The sequence below is a fragment of the Ovis aries genome, chromosome 1 (assembly GCF_016772045.2).
Source record: "Ovis aries strain OAR_USU_Benz2616 breed Rambouillet chromosome 1, ARS-UI_Ramb_v3.0, whole genome shotgun sequence".
In the NCBI taxonomy this organism is placed as follows: Eukaryota; Metazoa; Chordata; class Mammalia; order Artiodactyla; family Bovidae; genus Ovis; species Ovis aries.
The window spans coordinates 40,172,033-40,187,742 of NC_056054.1; the positions used below are offsets into that span (position 1 = coordinate 40,172,033).

A 15,710-nucleotide genomic window follows, 5' to 3' on the forward strand; every position below is an offset into this window, starting at 1 on the left:
AGCAGTCACCTTGATCTTTGATGACAAGGACATGGGCTGGAATCGGGCTCTTAAAGGTGATGCTTGGAGCAGGGACAGGGTGCCTACCTGTGTGTGTCTTGCTTATTCCTTGACATATTCCTTGATCCAGCTGCTCCCGCCTGCCGCTCATTATCAAGAACCATTAGCTTTTCCTCCTACACAGTATGGTTTTGCTATAGGAGAGGCAGGGGGATCACAGAGAGATGCAGATTCTTATGCTCATATACTTGTTTTTGTCAGAATTTGAGTGGGTGGAAGACTTTCTCATTTATTTGTAAATATTTATCATGTCATCCCAAATGAAGCATGATGGAAATACGATGGACTTTCAAGTTAGAAAATATCTTGGGTTCAGTTCCCTTTTTTGGTTATTGTTTATGACTCAGACAGTAAAAGAATCTGCCTGCAATACAGGAAACCTGGGTTTGATCCCTGAGTCAGAAAAATCCACTGGAGAAAGGAATGGCTACCCACTCCAGTATTCTTGCCTGGAGAATTCCATGGACAGAGGAGCCTGGTTGGCTACAGTCTATGAGGTCCCAAAGAATCAGACATGACTAACACTGATAGTGTATTTAGACTACACAAGTTTAGCTATTTAAGTTTAACAAGAGCCAAAATGCCTGTCCATCACTCACTCAACGAGAATGTATTCCAGGAATAAGTATCTGCTCACGCCTTGATCAATATGCAGTCCCATGGATTTGATTGTTTGAACATTTTCCTTAGGTAAGCACGTTTTTATTATTTAAAACCTATTTTGTTCACTGTATAATTTAGAATGCAAGTCAACTACTGCTTCTGGTTTTCAACCAAGGCAACCACCACTTTAATGGGTGTGTTCATAGATGGGCTCTGCAAAGGGACTTTTTCCAAATGAGTACCAGTGACTTTGATCTCACATGCCAACTTGAGAACCTGCCCTCCCCCTAAGATGGATTCTACTCTGAAAAAGCAGATTTGCCATTTACTGTCTATGACTATTAACAAGTTCCTTTTTTTGCCTTGGTTTCCTCATTTGTAAAGAGGGAATTTAGGACCTACCTCAAATGATGATTTAAAGATTATATTAAGTAATATACATGAGTCTCCAAGAATACTGCATGGCCCATTGTAAGGGCTCAGTTCAGTCGCTCAGTCGTGCCTGACTCTTTGTGATCCCATGAATCGCAGCACGCCAGGCCTCCCTGTCCATCACCAACTCACGGAGTTCACTCAGACTCGCGTCCATTGAGTCAGTGATGCCATCCAGCCATCTCATCCTCTGTCGTCCCCTTCTCCTCCTGCCCCCAATCCCTCCCAGCATCAGAGTCTTTTCCAATGAGTCAACTCTTCGCATGAGGTGGCCAAAGTATTGGAGTTTCAGGTTTAGCATCAGTCCTTCCAGTGAACACCGAGGACTGATCTCCTTTAGAATAGACTGGCTAGATCTCCTTGCAGTTCAAGGGACTCTCAAGAGTCTTCTCCAACATCACAGTTTAAAAGCATCAATTCTTTGGCACTCACCTTTCTTCATAATCCAACTCTCACATCCATACATGACTACTGGAAAAACCATAGCCTTGACTAGACAGACCTTTGTTGGCAAAGCAATGTCTCTGCTTTTGAATATGCTATCTCGTTTGGTCATAACTTTCTTCCAAGGAGTAAGCGTCTTTTAATTTCATGGCTGCAATCACCATCTGCAGTGATTTGGGAGCCCAAAAAAATCAAGTCTGCCACTGTTTCCACTGTTTCCCCATCTATTTCCCATGAAGTGATGGGACCAGATGCCATGACCTCCATTTTCTGAATGTTGAGCTTTAAGCCAACTTTTTCACTCTCCTCTTTCACTTTCATCAAGAGGCTTTTTAGCTCCTCTTCACTTTCTGCCATAAGGGTGGTGTCATCTGCATATCTGAGGTTATTGATATTTCTCCCGGCAGTCTTGATTCCAGCTTGTGGTTCTTCCAGCCCAGCGTTTCTCATGATGTACTCTGCATATAAGTTAAGGGCTCAATAAATATTAAATGTTTTTATTAGTATTGTATTCCATGATTCTCTGAGCCTCGTATGTAAAACAGAGGTAGCAATGCCCAGGTTGAACTGAAAAAATGAAAATTATAAATAATGTATGTAAAATGCTTGCCAATGTCAAATCCTCAATAAACAGTAGTTACTTTTATTATCACGCTATTCATGCTTTAAGTTTCTGGCATTTTAATGGGTCAGAAGAGAGAACTTATGCTAATGTTCAACTTGTCGTGAAACACTCCAATTCTCCCTTGGTTTTCAAAAGCAATTGGGCTGCTCTCTTGAGAACAGGTTTTCCAGTACTCACTTATCAATTACACAGCTATAGCAACTGTGCTATGATTCTTTCATCAGCATTATTAGTGGCCTGAGAATCTAGGTGTTCATTCTTTGGAGGATGATAGTGTGGTAGAGATGATGAAGTACAGTCAATGATTAGGGAACTGGTCAGACAAGTCTTTGGCAGTGAAAATCTTACCAAAGCGCTGCAAACAGCATGCAATGTTGTGCTGAGAAATGTAGGCTTGGTTTCATTTTCCTGTGGTATTCTTTATGAGTTGCTATGGTAACCATGGACATTTTTCAAATGCAGGTGAAAATATGAATGCTAGACTTCCATGGGCAATATATATGCTTTTACTTCAGCATGTTTATCATATATGGGAGCAGATGACAGTCATACAAGGGAATTTTAGAAACAAAATCAACTTGTCCCCCAAAACCTGAACTGTATTTTTTTACTAAGGCAGCTATAGTACTATAGAAAGAACCAGAAGTTGCTTGTATATTTTTGAGATTAGTTGTTTGTCAGTTGCTTCATTTGCTATTATTTTCTCCCATTCAGAAGGGTGTCTTTTCACCTTGCTTATATTTTCCTTTGTTGCGCAGAAGCTTTTAATTTTAATTAGATCCCATTTGTTTATTTTTGCTTTTATTTCCAGAATTCTGGGAGGTGGATCATAGAGGATCCTGCTGTGATTTATGTCTGAGAGTGTTTTGCCTATGTTCTCCTCTAGGAGTTTTATAGTTTCTGATCTTACATTTAGATCTTTAATCCATTTTGAGTTTATTTTTGTGTGCGGTGTTAGAAAGTGATCTAGTTTCATTCTTTTACAAGCGGTTGACCAGTTTTCCCAGCACCACTTGTTAAAGAGATTGTCTTTACTCCATTGTATATTCTTGCCTCCTTTGTCAAAGATAAGGTGTCCATAGGTGTGTGGATTTATCTCTGGGCTTTCTATTTTGTTCCATTGATCTATATGTCTGTCTTTGTGCCAGTACCATACTGTCTTGATGACTGTGGCTTTGTAGTAGAGCCTGAAGTCAGGCAAGTTGATTCCTCCAGTTCCATTCTTCTTTCTCAAGATTGCTTTGGCTATTCGAGGTTTTTTGTATTTCCATACAAATCTTGAAATTATTTGTTCTAGTTCTGTGAAAAATGTGCCTGGTAGCTTGATAGGGATTGCATTGAATTTGTAAATTGCTTTGGGTAGTATACTCATTTTCACTATATTGATTCTTCCAATCCATGAACATGGTATATTTCTCCATCTATTAGTGTCCTCTTTGATTTCTTTCATCAGTGTTTTATAGTTTTCTATATATAGGTCTTTAGTTTCTTTAGGTAGATATATTCCTAAGTATTTTATGAAGCAACTGACAAACAACTAATCTCAAAAATATACAAGCAACTTCTGCAGCTCAACTCCAGAAAAATAAACGACCCAATCAAAAAATGGGCCAAAGAACTAAATAGACATTTCTCCAAAGAAGACATACGGATGGCTAACAAACACATGAAAAGATGCTCAACATCACTCATTATTAGAGAAATGCAAATCAAAACCACAATGAGGTACCACTTCACACCAGTCAGAATGGCTGCGATCCAAAAATCTGCAAGCAATAAATGCTGGCGAGGGTGTGGAGAAAAGGGAACCCTCCTACACTGTTGGTGGGAATGCAAACTAGTACAGCCACTATGGAGAACAGTGTGGAGATTCCTTAAAAAATTGCAAATAGAACTACCTTATGACCCAGCAATCCCACTTCTGGGCATACACACCGAGGAAACCAGAATTGAAAGAGACACATGTACCCCAATGTTCATCGCAGCACTGTTTATAATAGCCAGGACATGGAAACAACCTAGATGTCCATCAGCAGATGAATGGATAAGAAAGCTGTGGTACATATACACAATGGAGTATTACTCAGCCGTTAAAAAGAATTCATTTGAATCAGTTCTGATGAGATGGATGAAACTGGAGCCGATTATACAGAGTGAAGTAAGCCAGAAAGAAAAACACCAATACAGTATACTAACACATATATATGGAATTTAGGAAGATGGCAATGACGACCCTGTATGCAAGACAGGGAAAGAGACACAGATGTGTATAACGGACTTTTGGACTCAGAGGGAGAGGGAGAGGGTGGGATGATTTGGGAGAATGACATTCTAACATGTATACTATCATGTGAATTGAATCGCCAGTCTATGTCTGACGCAGGATGCAGCATGCTTGGGGCTGGTGCATGGGGATGACCCAGAGGGATGTTGTGGGGAGGGAGGTGGGAGGGGGGTTCATGTTTGGGAATGCATGTAAGAATTAAAGATTTTAAAATTTAAAAAATAAAAAACTAAAAAATAAAAATAAAAATAAAAAAAAAGAAAGAAAGAACCAGATTTCATACTGGTTTCTAAGCCATAAGTAAAAAGTGATCGATAACCATTCTAAACCTAATTTTTCATTTATAAAATAGAAATTATAATTCCTTTCTAATGTCTTCAAAGGAAATTAAATCAGTGATTTTAAATTGCTTGGAAACTTTTGAATGCCATGCAGATCTAAGGAGGCAGAAAACGTATTGGTTAGGAATATACAGCCTTTCCGGGTGGCCCTAGTGGTAAAGAATGTACCTCCAGGAGACATAATAGACGCCAGTTCAATCCCTGGGTCAGGAAGATCCTCTAGAAGAGGGCATGGCCACCCACTCCAATATGCTTGCCTGGAGAATCCCCACGGACAGAAAAGCCTGGTGGGCTACAGACCACAGGGTCTCAAGGAGTTGGTCGTGACTGAAGCGATTTAGCATACGCACACATTCTTTGAAGTTCAAGGCGCTGAGTTTGAATTCAGGCTTCCACTAGTTATTCACAATGTGACCTCAACCAAACACTGAATCTCCCCAAGCTTTGGTTTTCTGGAAGTACTGCCTCATAAGCCTTCTGTGAGCAATCACTGAAGTGATGTATTCAGATGCCTACCAGAATGCCTATCAATTGTGAAGATTCAGTAAATGGAAGCCATTACCATCATCATAATGAAAACTCTTATGCAGACTCATCTCTCTTTCCTGAACAAGCCAGGGGGGTTTAGACTCCTTTTGACTAGTACTTCAGCAAAATATTATGTTCCACAGTGTACAAATCCCGTAAGGTAACTGAGTTTTGAACTGTTCCCATAGTAGAATTTAAGTTCCTTAAGTAATAATAGGGGCTTTTTCTGAGGCAGTAGCTTCTCAAAGACAATCCCACAACACGGTCTTCCCCCATCCTATGCCCAAAATAGCTCTGATAGGAATGTTCTGATAGAAATTTATTTATAGCTGTGATGGGTTTTCGTTGCTTTGCAGGGTTTTTTCTGTAGCTGTGGTGAGCAGAAACTACCATTTATTGCAGTGCACAGGCTTCTCATTGCTGTGGCTCCTCTTGTTCCAGACCATGGGCTGTAGGGTGCACAGGCTTCAGTAGTTCCGGCTCTCGGGCTCCAGAGCACAGGTTTCCATGGCGATCTTCCCAGACCAGGGATCCAGCCTGTATCTCCTGCACTGTCAAGCAGATTCTTTACCACTGAGCCACCAGGAAAACCTCAGAAATTTCTTTCTTTTTTTTTAATATTTATTTATTTGTCTGCACTAGGTCTTTGTTGCAGCATGTGAACTCTTAGCTGTGACATATGGGATCTAGGTCCCATGAGCAGGGATCAAACCCGGGCCCCCTTCATTGGGAGCACAGAGCCTCAGCCATTGGACCATCAGGGAAGTTCCTGATGGAAATATCATTGCAGGTCTTGGTCCCTTTTTCTAGTTTTGTTTTGTTTGTTTCAACAGGAGTGAGGGGTCAGTGGTGAGGGCTGGGTTAATATGTTGGGATTAATGTTGACAGTAACCAGTTGTCTCTATGGCAAAGCTAATTTCACTTTATTTGTGTGTGTGTGTGTATGTTTCTTTTTCTTTTTTTTAATTTTTATTTTTACTTTATTTTACTTTACAATACTGTATTGGTTTTGCCATACATTGACATGAATCCACCACGGGTGTACATGCGTTCCCAAACATGAACCCCCCTCCCACCTCCCTCCCCACAACATCCCTCTGGGTCATCCCCCGTGCACCAGCCCCAAGCATGCGTTTTGATTTTCCAGAAGAGGATTTTACTTAGGGAAGTTTCTTCTGAGCTTCAGCATCATTTTTCTTTTGGTATTTTTCTTAACAAAGAAATTAGGCAGGTAAATAACGGTAATGGTGGGCACTTGAAACATTGCATGTGGAATAATCTTCAAATTTTTAACCGGTATAGGAATATTGGAGTTCATTGGTTAAGTTAACCCAAGGTCCTTCAGCTACCCATGAACATAAACTAAGAAGAACCTCAGTTCCAATGAGATGCTTATGCTTCTGATATATTTAGCAATTTCTCTGAAAGAATTAAATGTTTACTCTCTGTGTAGGCCTGAGCTTAAAGCCATGTTTAGTTTTCTTTAAAGTAACTTCTCCTTATTAGGTATTTTCAGTATATTAAGCAGCTTGCTAAGCACTATAAACACACTCTCCCATTTAATCCCAGTAACTGCCCTTTGACGTAGATACCATCATTAACCCTGTTTTCAGATATGAAAGCTGAGCTTTAGAAAGGTTAAGTACCATTCCAGGAGCCAAATAGATAGAAACCAACAAGGCCAGGATTTGAGAGCTAAAAGGCTAGCAAGCATATGTTGTCCTCCCCAACTTCTTCTGTGTTTGCTCCTATTTTTATGCGAAATACTTTTGAGTGGAGACAGTACTAGCCTATGAATCAAGAGAGTCTTGTTCTAGAATACAAGCTGGTTTTGAGTAGAACCAACTTTATAGTGTTACAGGAAGAAAGCAAAACATTGGTTTTACTAAATTTTGTATGACCTAAACTAGTCAACCTTTGAGATCTCTATTAAATGAGATGTATAGATTTAGTTATTAACTATAGATTTTTTTCATTATCTATAAAATGAAGGAAATAATGACATCACTCAAGCTTCTGGTCTAAAGGTTCCTTTTGAAGACTGTTGGTTGCCAAGTGGGAGGCATTTGGGGAGGGAAGGGAGTGGGAGGTTGGGGTTAGCAGATGCAAGCTTTTATATATAGAATGAATAAATAACAATGTCCTACTATAGTACAGAGAACTATTAAGCCATAATGGAATAGAATAGTTTTAAATGTATATGTATAACAATCACTTTGCTAAACAGTTGAAATTAATATATTATAAATCAACTATATCTCAATTTTTTTTAATTGAAGGGAAAAAAGGTTTCTTGTTGGAAGGAACCCTGAGAGCCATGTATTAAACCTCCCACCTAGTCCCACCATTGTCTGAACATCGATAGTTCAGTTCAGTCACTCAGTCATGTCTGACTCTTTGCGACCCCATGGAATGTAGCATACCAGACTTCCCTCCCTGTCGCATCACCAACTCCCAGAGCTTGCTCAAACTTATATCCATTGAGTCGGTGATGCCATCCAAGCATCTCATCCTGTCATCCCCTTCTCCTCCTGCCTTCAATCTTCCAGCATCAGTGGCTTTTCCAATACATCAATTCCTCACATCATGTGGCCAAAGTATTGGAGTTTCAGCTTCAACATCAGTCCTTCCAATGAATATTCGAGACTGATTTCCTTTAGGATTGACTGGTTGGATCTCCTTGCAGTCCAAGGGATTCTCAAAAGTCTTCTCTGACACCATAGCTCAATAGCATCAATTCTTCAGCTCTCAGCTTTCTTTAGAGTCCAACTCTCACATCCATACATGACTACTGGAAAAACCATAACTTTGACTAGATGGACCTTTGTCAGCAATGCCTTTTCTTTTTAATTTGCTGTCTAGGTTGGTCATAGCTTTTCTTCCAATAGTTACGACTAGCCATATTCTATAACTGACCTGTGTTTTGGGCTAATCTTATTCAGGAATTCTTACCTTTAATCTTAAATTTTTATCTCCATGTTATGCTAAGTTAGTCATTTAGTTGATTGTTTCTCTAAGGGTGGAAAGTATGGAGAACAATGGGCATGTGTTTCTGAAACCTTACAATGTCCTGTGATTGAATATAGTCTTTGCCTTTAAATAAGACACGCCTCTTATTCTTATTGATCTTTTTCACCTGAAGTACACAGCTGTCTTCCGGGCACACTGTGGCTGTGATGGGCATTGATTTCACGCTTAGATATTTCTACAAGGTTCTGATGGACTTGTTACCAGTTTGTAACCAAGATGGAGGCAATAAAATAAGGTAAGCCCTTCAGGGACTGTATATCCTAACTAGCTGCATACTACCAAGACAGGGATGTCTAGTGAAATGCCAGCCACTTCGTCATAGCAATAGAAACTGAGTCCAATGCCTAGGTGTCCTATTAAGGAGGTTTTTGTTCTTTTAATTTCTAAAATGCATGTTGCTTATGACTTAAACAGATTTGACTTCTAACAAGGGGAGTAACTGTGGCACAAAATTCTCCAAAACCCCTTCTTTCTCTAATAGTCAGTAATTACAGGTTTCCCATATCTTGGGTGCTAGAAAGACCAGAGGGTACTTTTGGGTAGTACTTTTGATGTGAGCTTAGTTATTAAACCGAAGCCTTTGTGAGATTTTCAGACACTTAGACTTTGTACATTTTGTTCCTTTGTACATTTCCCCAGAAAGAGGCTCATGGAACCGAAAGTCTTTGCTGCCTGAATTTCAAAAGAGCATGTCTGATCAAAGCAAGGGCATTCCCTTGATTTAATACAGGCCGCTTTTTAAAATAGCTTTCTTATTTCCAGCTCGTGGCCCGTGCTTCATGTCCCCGCTAAATTTCACATTGGCCCTTAATGGGGAAATGCAGGATTCGCACCAAATTGTTATAATGAATGGAGAGTAAAACAAAGCAGAATATAGTCTTGATGAAATCAGTTCTAGCTTCACTTATTTAGTGTTTCGATCAAATATATTTTTGTACGTCCTCTGCCTGTTGTATTTTATATATGTTTATCATGGAAAGAAGGAATTGTATGGTTTACTTGAAATTTGTGCCTGTAAATACTCAAGTGCTTCTTTCACAGTCTCCCTCTGCAGGAAAAACAGAAAGTCTCACTTTACATGATCTTGCAAAAGATCTTTGAGCCCATCTTACATAGTGTGGGTGGTCACATTCTTATGAAGTATATAGGTGAACTCAGAGTCAGGTATAACCCTCTGACCTTAAACCTTAGGCCAAGTGATCCAGCGCCTCGAGAATAATGTGTCTGTCACCTGACTTCCAGCCTTCCTTCGTTTCGTCCATGCACGTTTATTGAGGACCTGAGACAAGTGCCATTTGTGTTAGGACTAGCAAGATCAATGCTCACCAAAAGCAAAGAGCAACGGCTTGTATGAATGAGGGATGTGCTTGTCTTGGTGTAGGTGCTTCATCATGGAGGACAGGGGCTATCTGGTCGCACATCCAACCCTCATCGACCCCAAAGGACACGCGCCCGTGGAGCAGCAGCACATCACCCACAAGGTACCTGCCGCGGAGCTGGAGCCCAGTTCTCAAGTGGCCTGCGACTCACTAATGGCATGGCACCTGTCTTCTGTTTGGCCTTGGTAGGAGCCCCTGGTAGCGAATGACATCCTGAACCACCCCAACTTTGTCAAGAAGAACCTATGCAACAGCTTCAGTGACCGAACGGTCCAGAGGTTTTACAAATTCAACACGAGCCTTGTGGTAAGGACTCCTGCACACTGTCCTCTCCCATCTGGGGAGGTGCGATGGAGCCACGGCTTATGTCTGAATGTTTACTCCCAGCTGTTTTCATTGCCTGGGGACTAGAGTGATAGTCTGTGACAGTCCAGTTCCCCAGCTTGATGGTTGTGGGATATAAAGCCCAGAGTGGATAAGTTGAATGTTTTAAGGTCTCACACTAGGTATTTTGCCTTGGTTTTGTTTGTTTAAAGACTCATCCAATCTAAGCCCTTTGAAATGTCTGCCGAAGTCTCTTCCCACACTCTTGTATAAATACGTGTGGGATGAAACAGGGCGGATGACTAGAAACTAACCTAATTTGGCTTTAGGAATTTAGGGAGACTGAGTAATCTCCCGAAGACAGGAAGAGAGGGCCACATGGCACCACACTCATGTAGAGCATCCAAAAATAATTGTTTTTAGCTTAGAATACTCCCTTATGATTTGAGATGCTACAGACTTATCTGGATATGGTTAGAGTCCTTAAGGATATACGTATTAATTTGTAAAGAATCCTAGCTGAGAGAGAACGGGTTATGACAGAATCAACATTCAAAAAGTTGTTCACAAGAAGTAACTGTATTCACAAATCGTTACATGTATCATTAAAAAAAAAGTAACTGTAAAGGGACTTCCCTGGTGGTGCAGTGGTTAAGACTCCACCTTCTAAGGCAAAGGTTGCAGGTTCTGTCCCTGGTCAGGGAACTAAGCTCCTACATGCTACAGGGTACAGCCAAAACTTTAAAAAAATTAATAATAATCGTAAAGATGTATTGGGTTAAATGAAAATCCTGAACACAAGCTTGGAAAAAGTGATTGCAAAAACAACTGTCTGGGAAAACAGAGTTTTTAAAATGAATATACTAGTAGGTTAGTGTTTTCAGAGCAAGGAAAATCATTATTACTCTGTTCCACTCCCAAACTTTGAGGAGCACTTTCTATAAAGGAGACATCGACAAACGTGAGTGTAATCAGAGGGAGGCTGTCAGGTAAGGCAGCCTTACCTGAAAGTCTGCCTTAGTCAGCGTATCTGCTATCATTTGTACGATGACTTTCTGAGACTTCAGGAGACAAGCCAGGATATTCCAGTAGAAATTTTTGTAAATGCAAATTCTAGTGGAATAGTAATTAGAATAAATTCGTAACAGCCCAAGTTATTCCAAAATGGAATTGGAACATTCCTGGTTATTGGAGCTAACAGGCTGATAAGCCTATGTTATTGCTTATCTTGTAAAGGTGGGTATGTTCCAGTCAGTGGAGAATTCATCCAGACCTCTTGAAAACCCTTTCAGTGCCATGATTCTCAGAGTTAGGCTTATCCTCACTATGCACACCTAAGGGATGACTGGCCTGGAAACAACGACATTAAATAATTGGCCCACTACATATGACACATGCAGAAAAAATAACCATATTCAACTTTGCGATGCTGCTTTAGAATCTTTGGCTTTCAGATAATTGTAGATATTTCATGAAGCCAGCTATCACATTCTTTGTGTATGATAGAATGAAGAAAAGGATGCTTACTTTAGTTGGATTGTTTAAATATTCTGGAAGCAGAAAACTGGCCTCTTAAAGAGTCTTTGGTTTTTAAATAATTGTATTATTCTAGAATAAGAGGTTTGTTATCCAAGGGACGGTGAGAGGGGTAAAGGGGGTGCATGTTTTTGGCTGGTTAGGTTTGCCTTTGAATAAATTTTAGGCTATTCTGTACCTGAAAGTTGTCTTTATTGCTTCCTGCAGTTATTTTCATTTTATATCATTATGTTTTAAGAAAAGAAAGATTACAGAAAGAGCTATAAAAACCTATCATGTAACCATGTGCTGTGCTGTGCTTAGTCACTCAGTCATGCCCATCTCTTTGTGACCCCATGGATTGTAGCCCACCAGGCCTCTCTGTCCATGGGGATTCTCCAGGCAACAGTACTGGAGTGGGTTGCCATGCCCTCCTCCAGGGGATCTTCCCAACCCAGAAATCGAACCCTGGTCTCCCACATTGCAGACGTCTTTACCGTCTGAGCCACCATGGATAAAAGAGTAATGTACACACGCTGTTAAATGAGGTCTCTCTCTGACTGATGGTAATTATGAAAATTTTCCGTTTTCCAAATTTCTAGCAAGGACTGTATAACTACTGTTTTAATCAGAAGTAAAGTTTTGTTGTAAGCTGTTTTCAGGATGGTAGAGCTGAGTCTTTGCGTTGTTGTCTGCCACCTCTGACACGTCTGTTGCCTACAGGGGGATTTGACGAACCTTGTGCACGGCAGTCACTGTTCTAAATACAGACTGGCGAGGATCCCAGGAACCAATGCATTTGTGGGCATTGTCAACGAAACATGCGACTCTCTTGCCTTCTGTGCTTGTAGCATGGTAGACCGCCTCTGTCTCAACTGTCACCGGTAAAAATGGGGTGGGACATACTCTGTTTACCACTTACTGAATATCTTCACTGATGCCAGCCGTACGATATACATAAAGTGCTCAGGTATGTCCTAAAGGAAAGGAAAGTCCTGGTTGCAAAAGCATTTAGAACTGTTGTTTGTAACATCCTTGTCCAAAGAACAGTGGATTGAGGTCAGTTGAGTATTTAAACCTTTGGTGATAGCTTTTACTGTCCGTTTTAGCTAGCGCATGTTGTCTTTATTTCACCTCTAAGCGTGTGTGCAATATATAGTTGATCAACCCTCTGCATAGTAACTTTCCTTTTGCTTTTCAGAATGGAACAAAATGAATGTGAATGTCCTTGTGAGTGCCCTCTAGAGGTCAACGAGTGTACTGGCAACCTCACCAATGCAGAGAACAGGTAAATGAAAAATAGATACACACATATATATATATTTGTGGACTCCCCAAGTGGCACAGTGATAAAGAACATGCCCGCTAATGGGTTCGATCCCTGGGTCAGGAAGATCCCCTGGAGTAGGAAATAGCAACCCACTCTAATATTCTTGCCTGGAAAATTTCATAGACAGAGAAGCCTGGCTGGCTAGAGTTCATGGGGTTGAAAGAGTCAGACACAGCTGAGCAACTGAGTACACACATATATATGTGTTATATGTGCATATTTATACTGGGAGATATATATATATAAAGACTATATATGTGTGTGTGCATATTTACACTGTCTTATTTATAATTTGTTTCAAGTTGGGACTATAAGAAGGTGACTCATTCTAGTGATGGAACTGTTCAATGAGCTAGTTTTCAAACTCCATAGTATTTTAAAACGAAGCCCACTTTCAGGTTTGAATAAAATTTCTAAAAATGTTTTATGAGTGTATGTACTACTTACAAAAGGTATGAGACTGTTACAAGCATTAACTAACTGCCTACCATGTCAGATGCTGTAGGCCTGGTAAGTCACTTAGTTTTCAAGTTTACCCTTTGATAAATATGTAGGAGGAACCTTTCACACACATAATATAGCATTACTTTTCTCAGGGACAGATTTTAAGACGAGATTGGCCCCAGGTTTCATACAGGTAAATGACAAAGCCAGAGTTCAAACCCAGATCTTTCTGGCACTGTCAGGAGCCAAGGGCATGATGACTTTGGAATGCAGATGGTATCAGCCCTAACCTTCAGACTTGCTCCTTCATAGAAACCCAAGCTGTGAGGTACACCAGGAGCCAGTGACGTACACAGCTATTGACCCTGGCCTGCAGGATGCTCTTCACCAGTGTGTCAACAGCAGATGCAGTCAGAGGACGGAGAGCGGGTAAGCAGTGCTCAGCGCTGATTCGCGCCAGCATTGCAGCCGTGGGAGCGGAGCCTAGGAAAGACTAAAGAACAGCAGCCTCAGTGGGGTTTTCTGGATGATAGTCATCATCCCCGTGTTTGATGTTTTTAAAAGATGTGCCAGTTTTTCAGATCTAAAACTGCCTTTTATCTGCCTTTTATCCACCAATTTCAGCGTTATTTGCTTTCTACTTGTTACAGATATTTGGCACATGTACCTATGTTAGTGGTCTTCCCTGGTGGCTCAGGTGGTAAAGAATCTGCCTACAACGCAGGAAACCCGAGTTCAATCCCTGGTCAGGAAGATCCCCTAGAGAAGGGAATGGCTGCCCACTCCAGTATTGTTGCTTGGAGAATTCCATGGGCAGAGGAACCCAGCAGGGTGCATGCGGTCGCAAAGAGTCAGACACAACTGAGCAACTAACGGGCCCGCACTTGCACGTGTGCACATACACACACACACACACCCCTATGTTAGTAGCCTCATCTGTGGATGGAAAAGTTTTCTAGAAATAAGAGGCATAAGAGAGGAAATGGCATGACAAAGCAAGGCCAAGGGAGCAGGAAATCCAGCAGGGTTCTAGAAACAGAACTCAGCTGTGTGTGTGATACCTTGAAACTCTTCAATTCTTCTTTCTTAGAAAACGGGTATACTTTATGGCAGTTTTGAGAACTAAAAACTGCCTGATCCCTGCTCCCTCTACCTCCTCCCTAGGATGTTTGGGACTAGACAGCTGCAGGTTGCCATTTGATTCAACGAACTTAGTGGGTGAAAGGGACAGCCAGTTCTACTTTTGGTATGTATTTTAATAGAGGAATGATAGGGTATCAGATTAACTCGGTGTGTTACACAGTTACCCAAAGCCTATTAAGTTTGAGAAACACTGCATATATTCTCTGAGAGTGTCATAATGCACTCAACATATTAAAAGTTCTGTGAAATTAGCAGTAAAGAAATGTTTAACTGATCACCCAAACTTGATTAATCAGGTTTTTTTTTTCCTTCCTTCCTTTTTTTTTTTTTTTTTTTTCAATAACCATAAACCTGGAGGATGTTAGGCCAAAATCTAACAAACCTTGGGGGCCGTGTGGTCTTTTAAGATGATTTTAAGTGACTCCACACTAATCCATGATGTGTAGACTTCACGGTTTGAGTAACAGAGGGCAATTCTATTTCTGTCAGCTCCAGGCTGTCAAGGGACATTAGACAGCTTTCCCCTGGGCAATTTAGGCTCAGCGAGTTCTAGCTCTAGTGAGTTATGGAACCCCTGAGAGCTGTCTGATGCCCAAGTCCATGTGCTCGCTCCTGCCTGACACTGCTTTCTGGAACACTCAGCACTGTCTTTCTGTCAGGGACTGCTTCGGTGTGCTGGACTGTGAATGGTGCATGGTGGACAGCGATGGGAAGACCCACCTGGACAAATCCTACTGTGCACCCCAGAAAGAATGCTTTGGGGGGATCGTTGGAGCCAAAAGTCCCTATGTTGATGACATGGGAGCAATAGGTAATGTTTTGGGGGAACCCAGAATAACTTGATTCTTGAAAACATATTTTCTGGCCTCTATACTAGAACACAGATCTTAAAATAATTCCCTACCCTACTTCCCTGGTTCCTTTGCCAGTAGTTTTGAGTTGCAAAACCAAGGCAAATAATTACTTTCAAAGCTGGCTAGCTCTCCTGTGCAGAGTGAGCAGCCATCTTTCCTGCCAAGTTTTGCAAGCCTGAAATGCATTCCCATAAAGCTTGTTCTGAGAAATATCAGGCCTGATTTCTGAGCGGCTGAGCTGTAGGGTTTGTATGAATGTGAATCCCAGCTGTCTGGAGCAGAGGGCTGGTGATGGGCAGAGTGACCCATGGACATCGCTTTCCTGCTGCATCCTTCCCTCACGACTTTTGAAGACAGACATCTTAGGGCTCCAA

General features: G+C 41.1%; 1 protein-coding gene across 2 annotated transcripts in view; it reads left to right on the top strand.

The window, feature by feature from the left end:
- The window catches only part of CACHD1 (cache domain containing 1), a 239,856-nt gene that overhangs the window by 211,379 nt on the left and 12,767 nt on the right, over positions 1 to 15,710 (top strand). Inside the window, exons 17-23 of one of the 2 annotated variants that reach the window (XM_012167056.4) lie at positions 8,460 to 8,582; positions 9,729 to 9,828; positions 9,916 to 10,032; positions 12,289 to 12,449; positions 12,767 to 12,853; positions 13,652 to 13,768; positions 15,142 to 15,293. In XM_012167056.4, the coding sequence (XP_012022446.3) occupies positions 8,460 to 8,582; positions 9,729 to 9,828; positions 9,916 to 10,032; positions 12,289 to 12,449; positions 12,767 to 12,853; positions 13,652 to 13,768; positions 15,142 to 15,293 (857 nt within the window). Of the gene's footprint in view, positions 1 to 8,459; positions 8,583 to 9,728; positions 9,829 to 9,915; positions 10,033 to 12,288; positions 12,450 to 12,766; positions 12,854 to 13,651; positions 13,769 to 14,503; positions 14,801 to 15,141; positions 15,294 to 15,710 lie in introns of those variants that run through there. The other variant, XM_042249227.2, reaches the window with a different exon arrangement.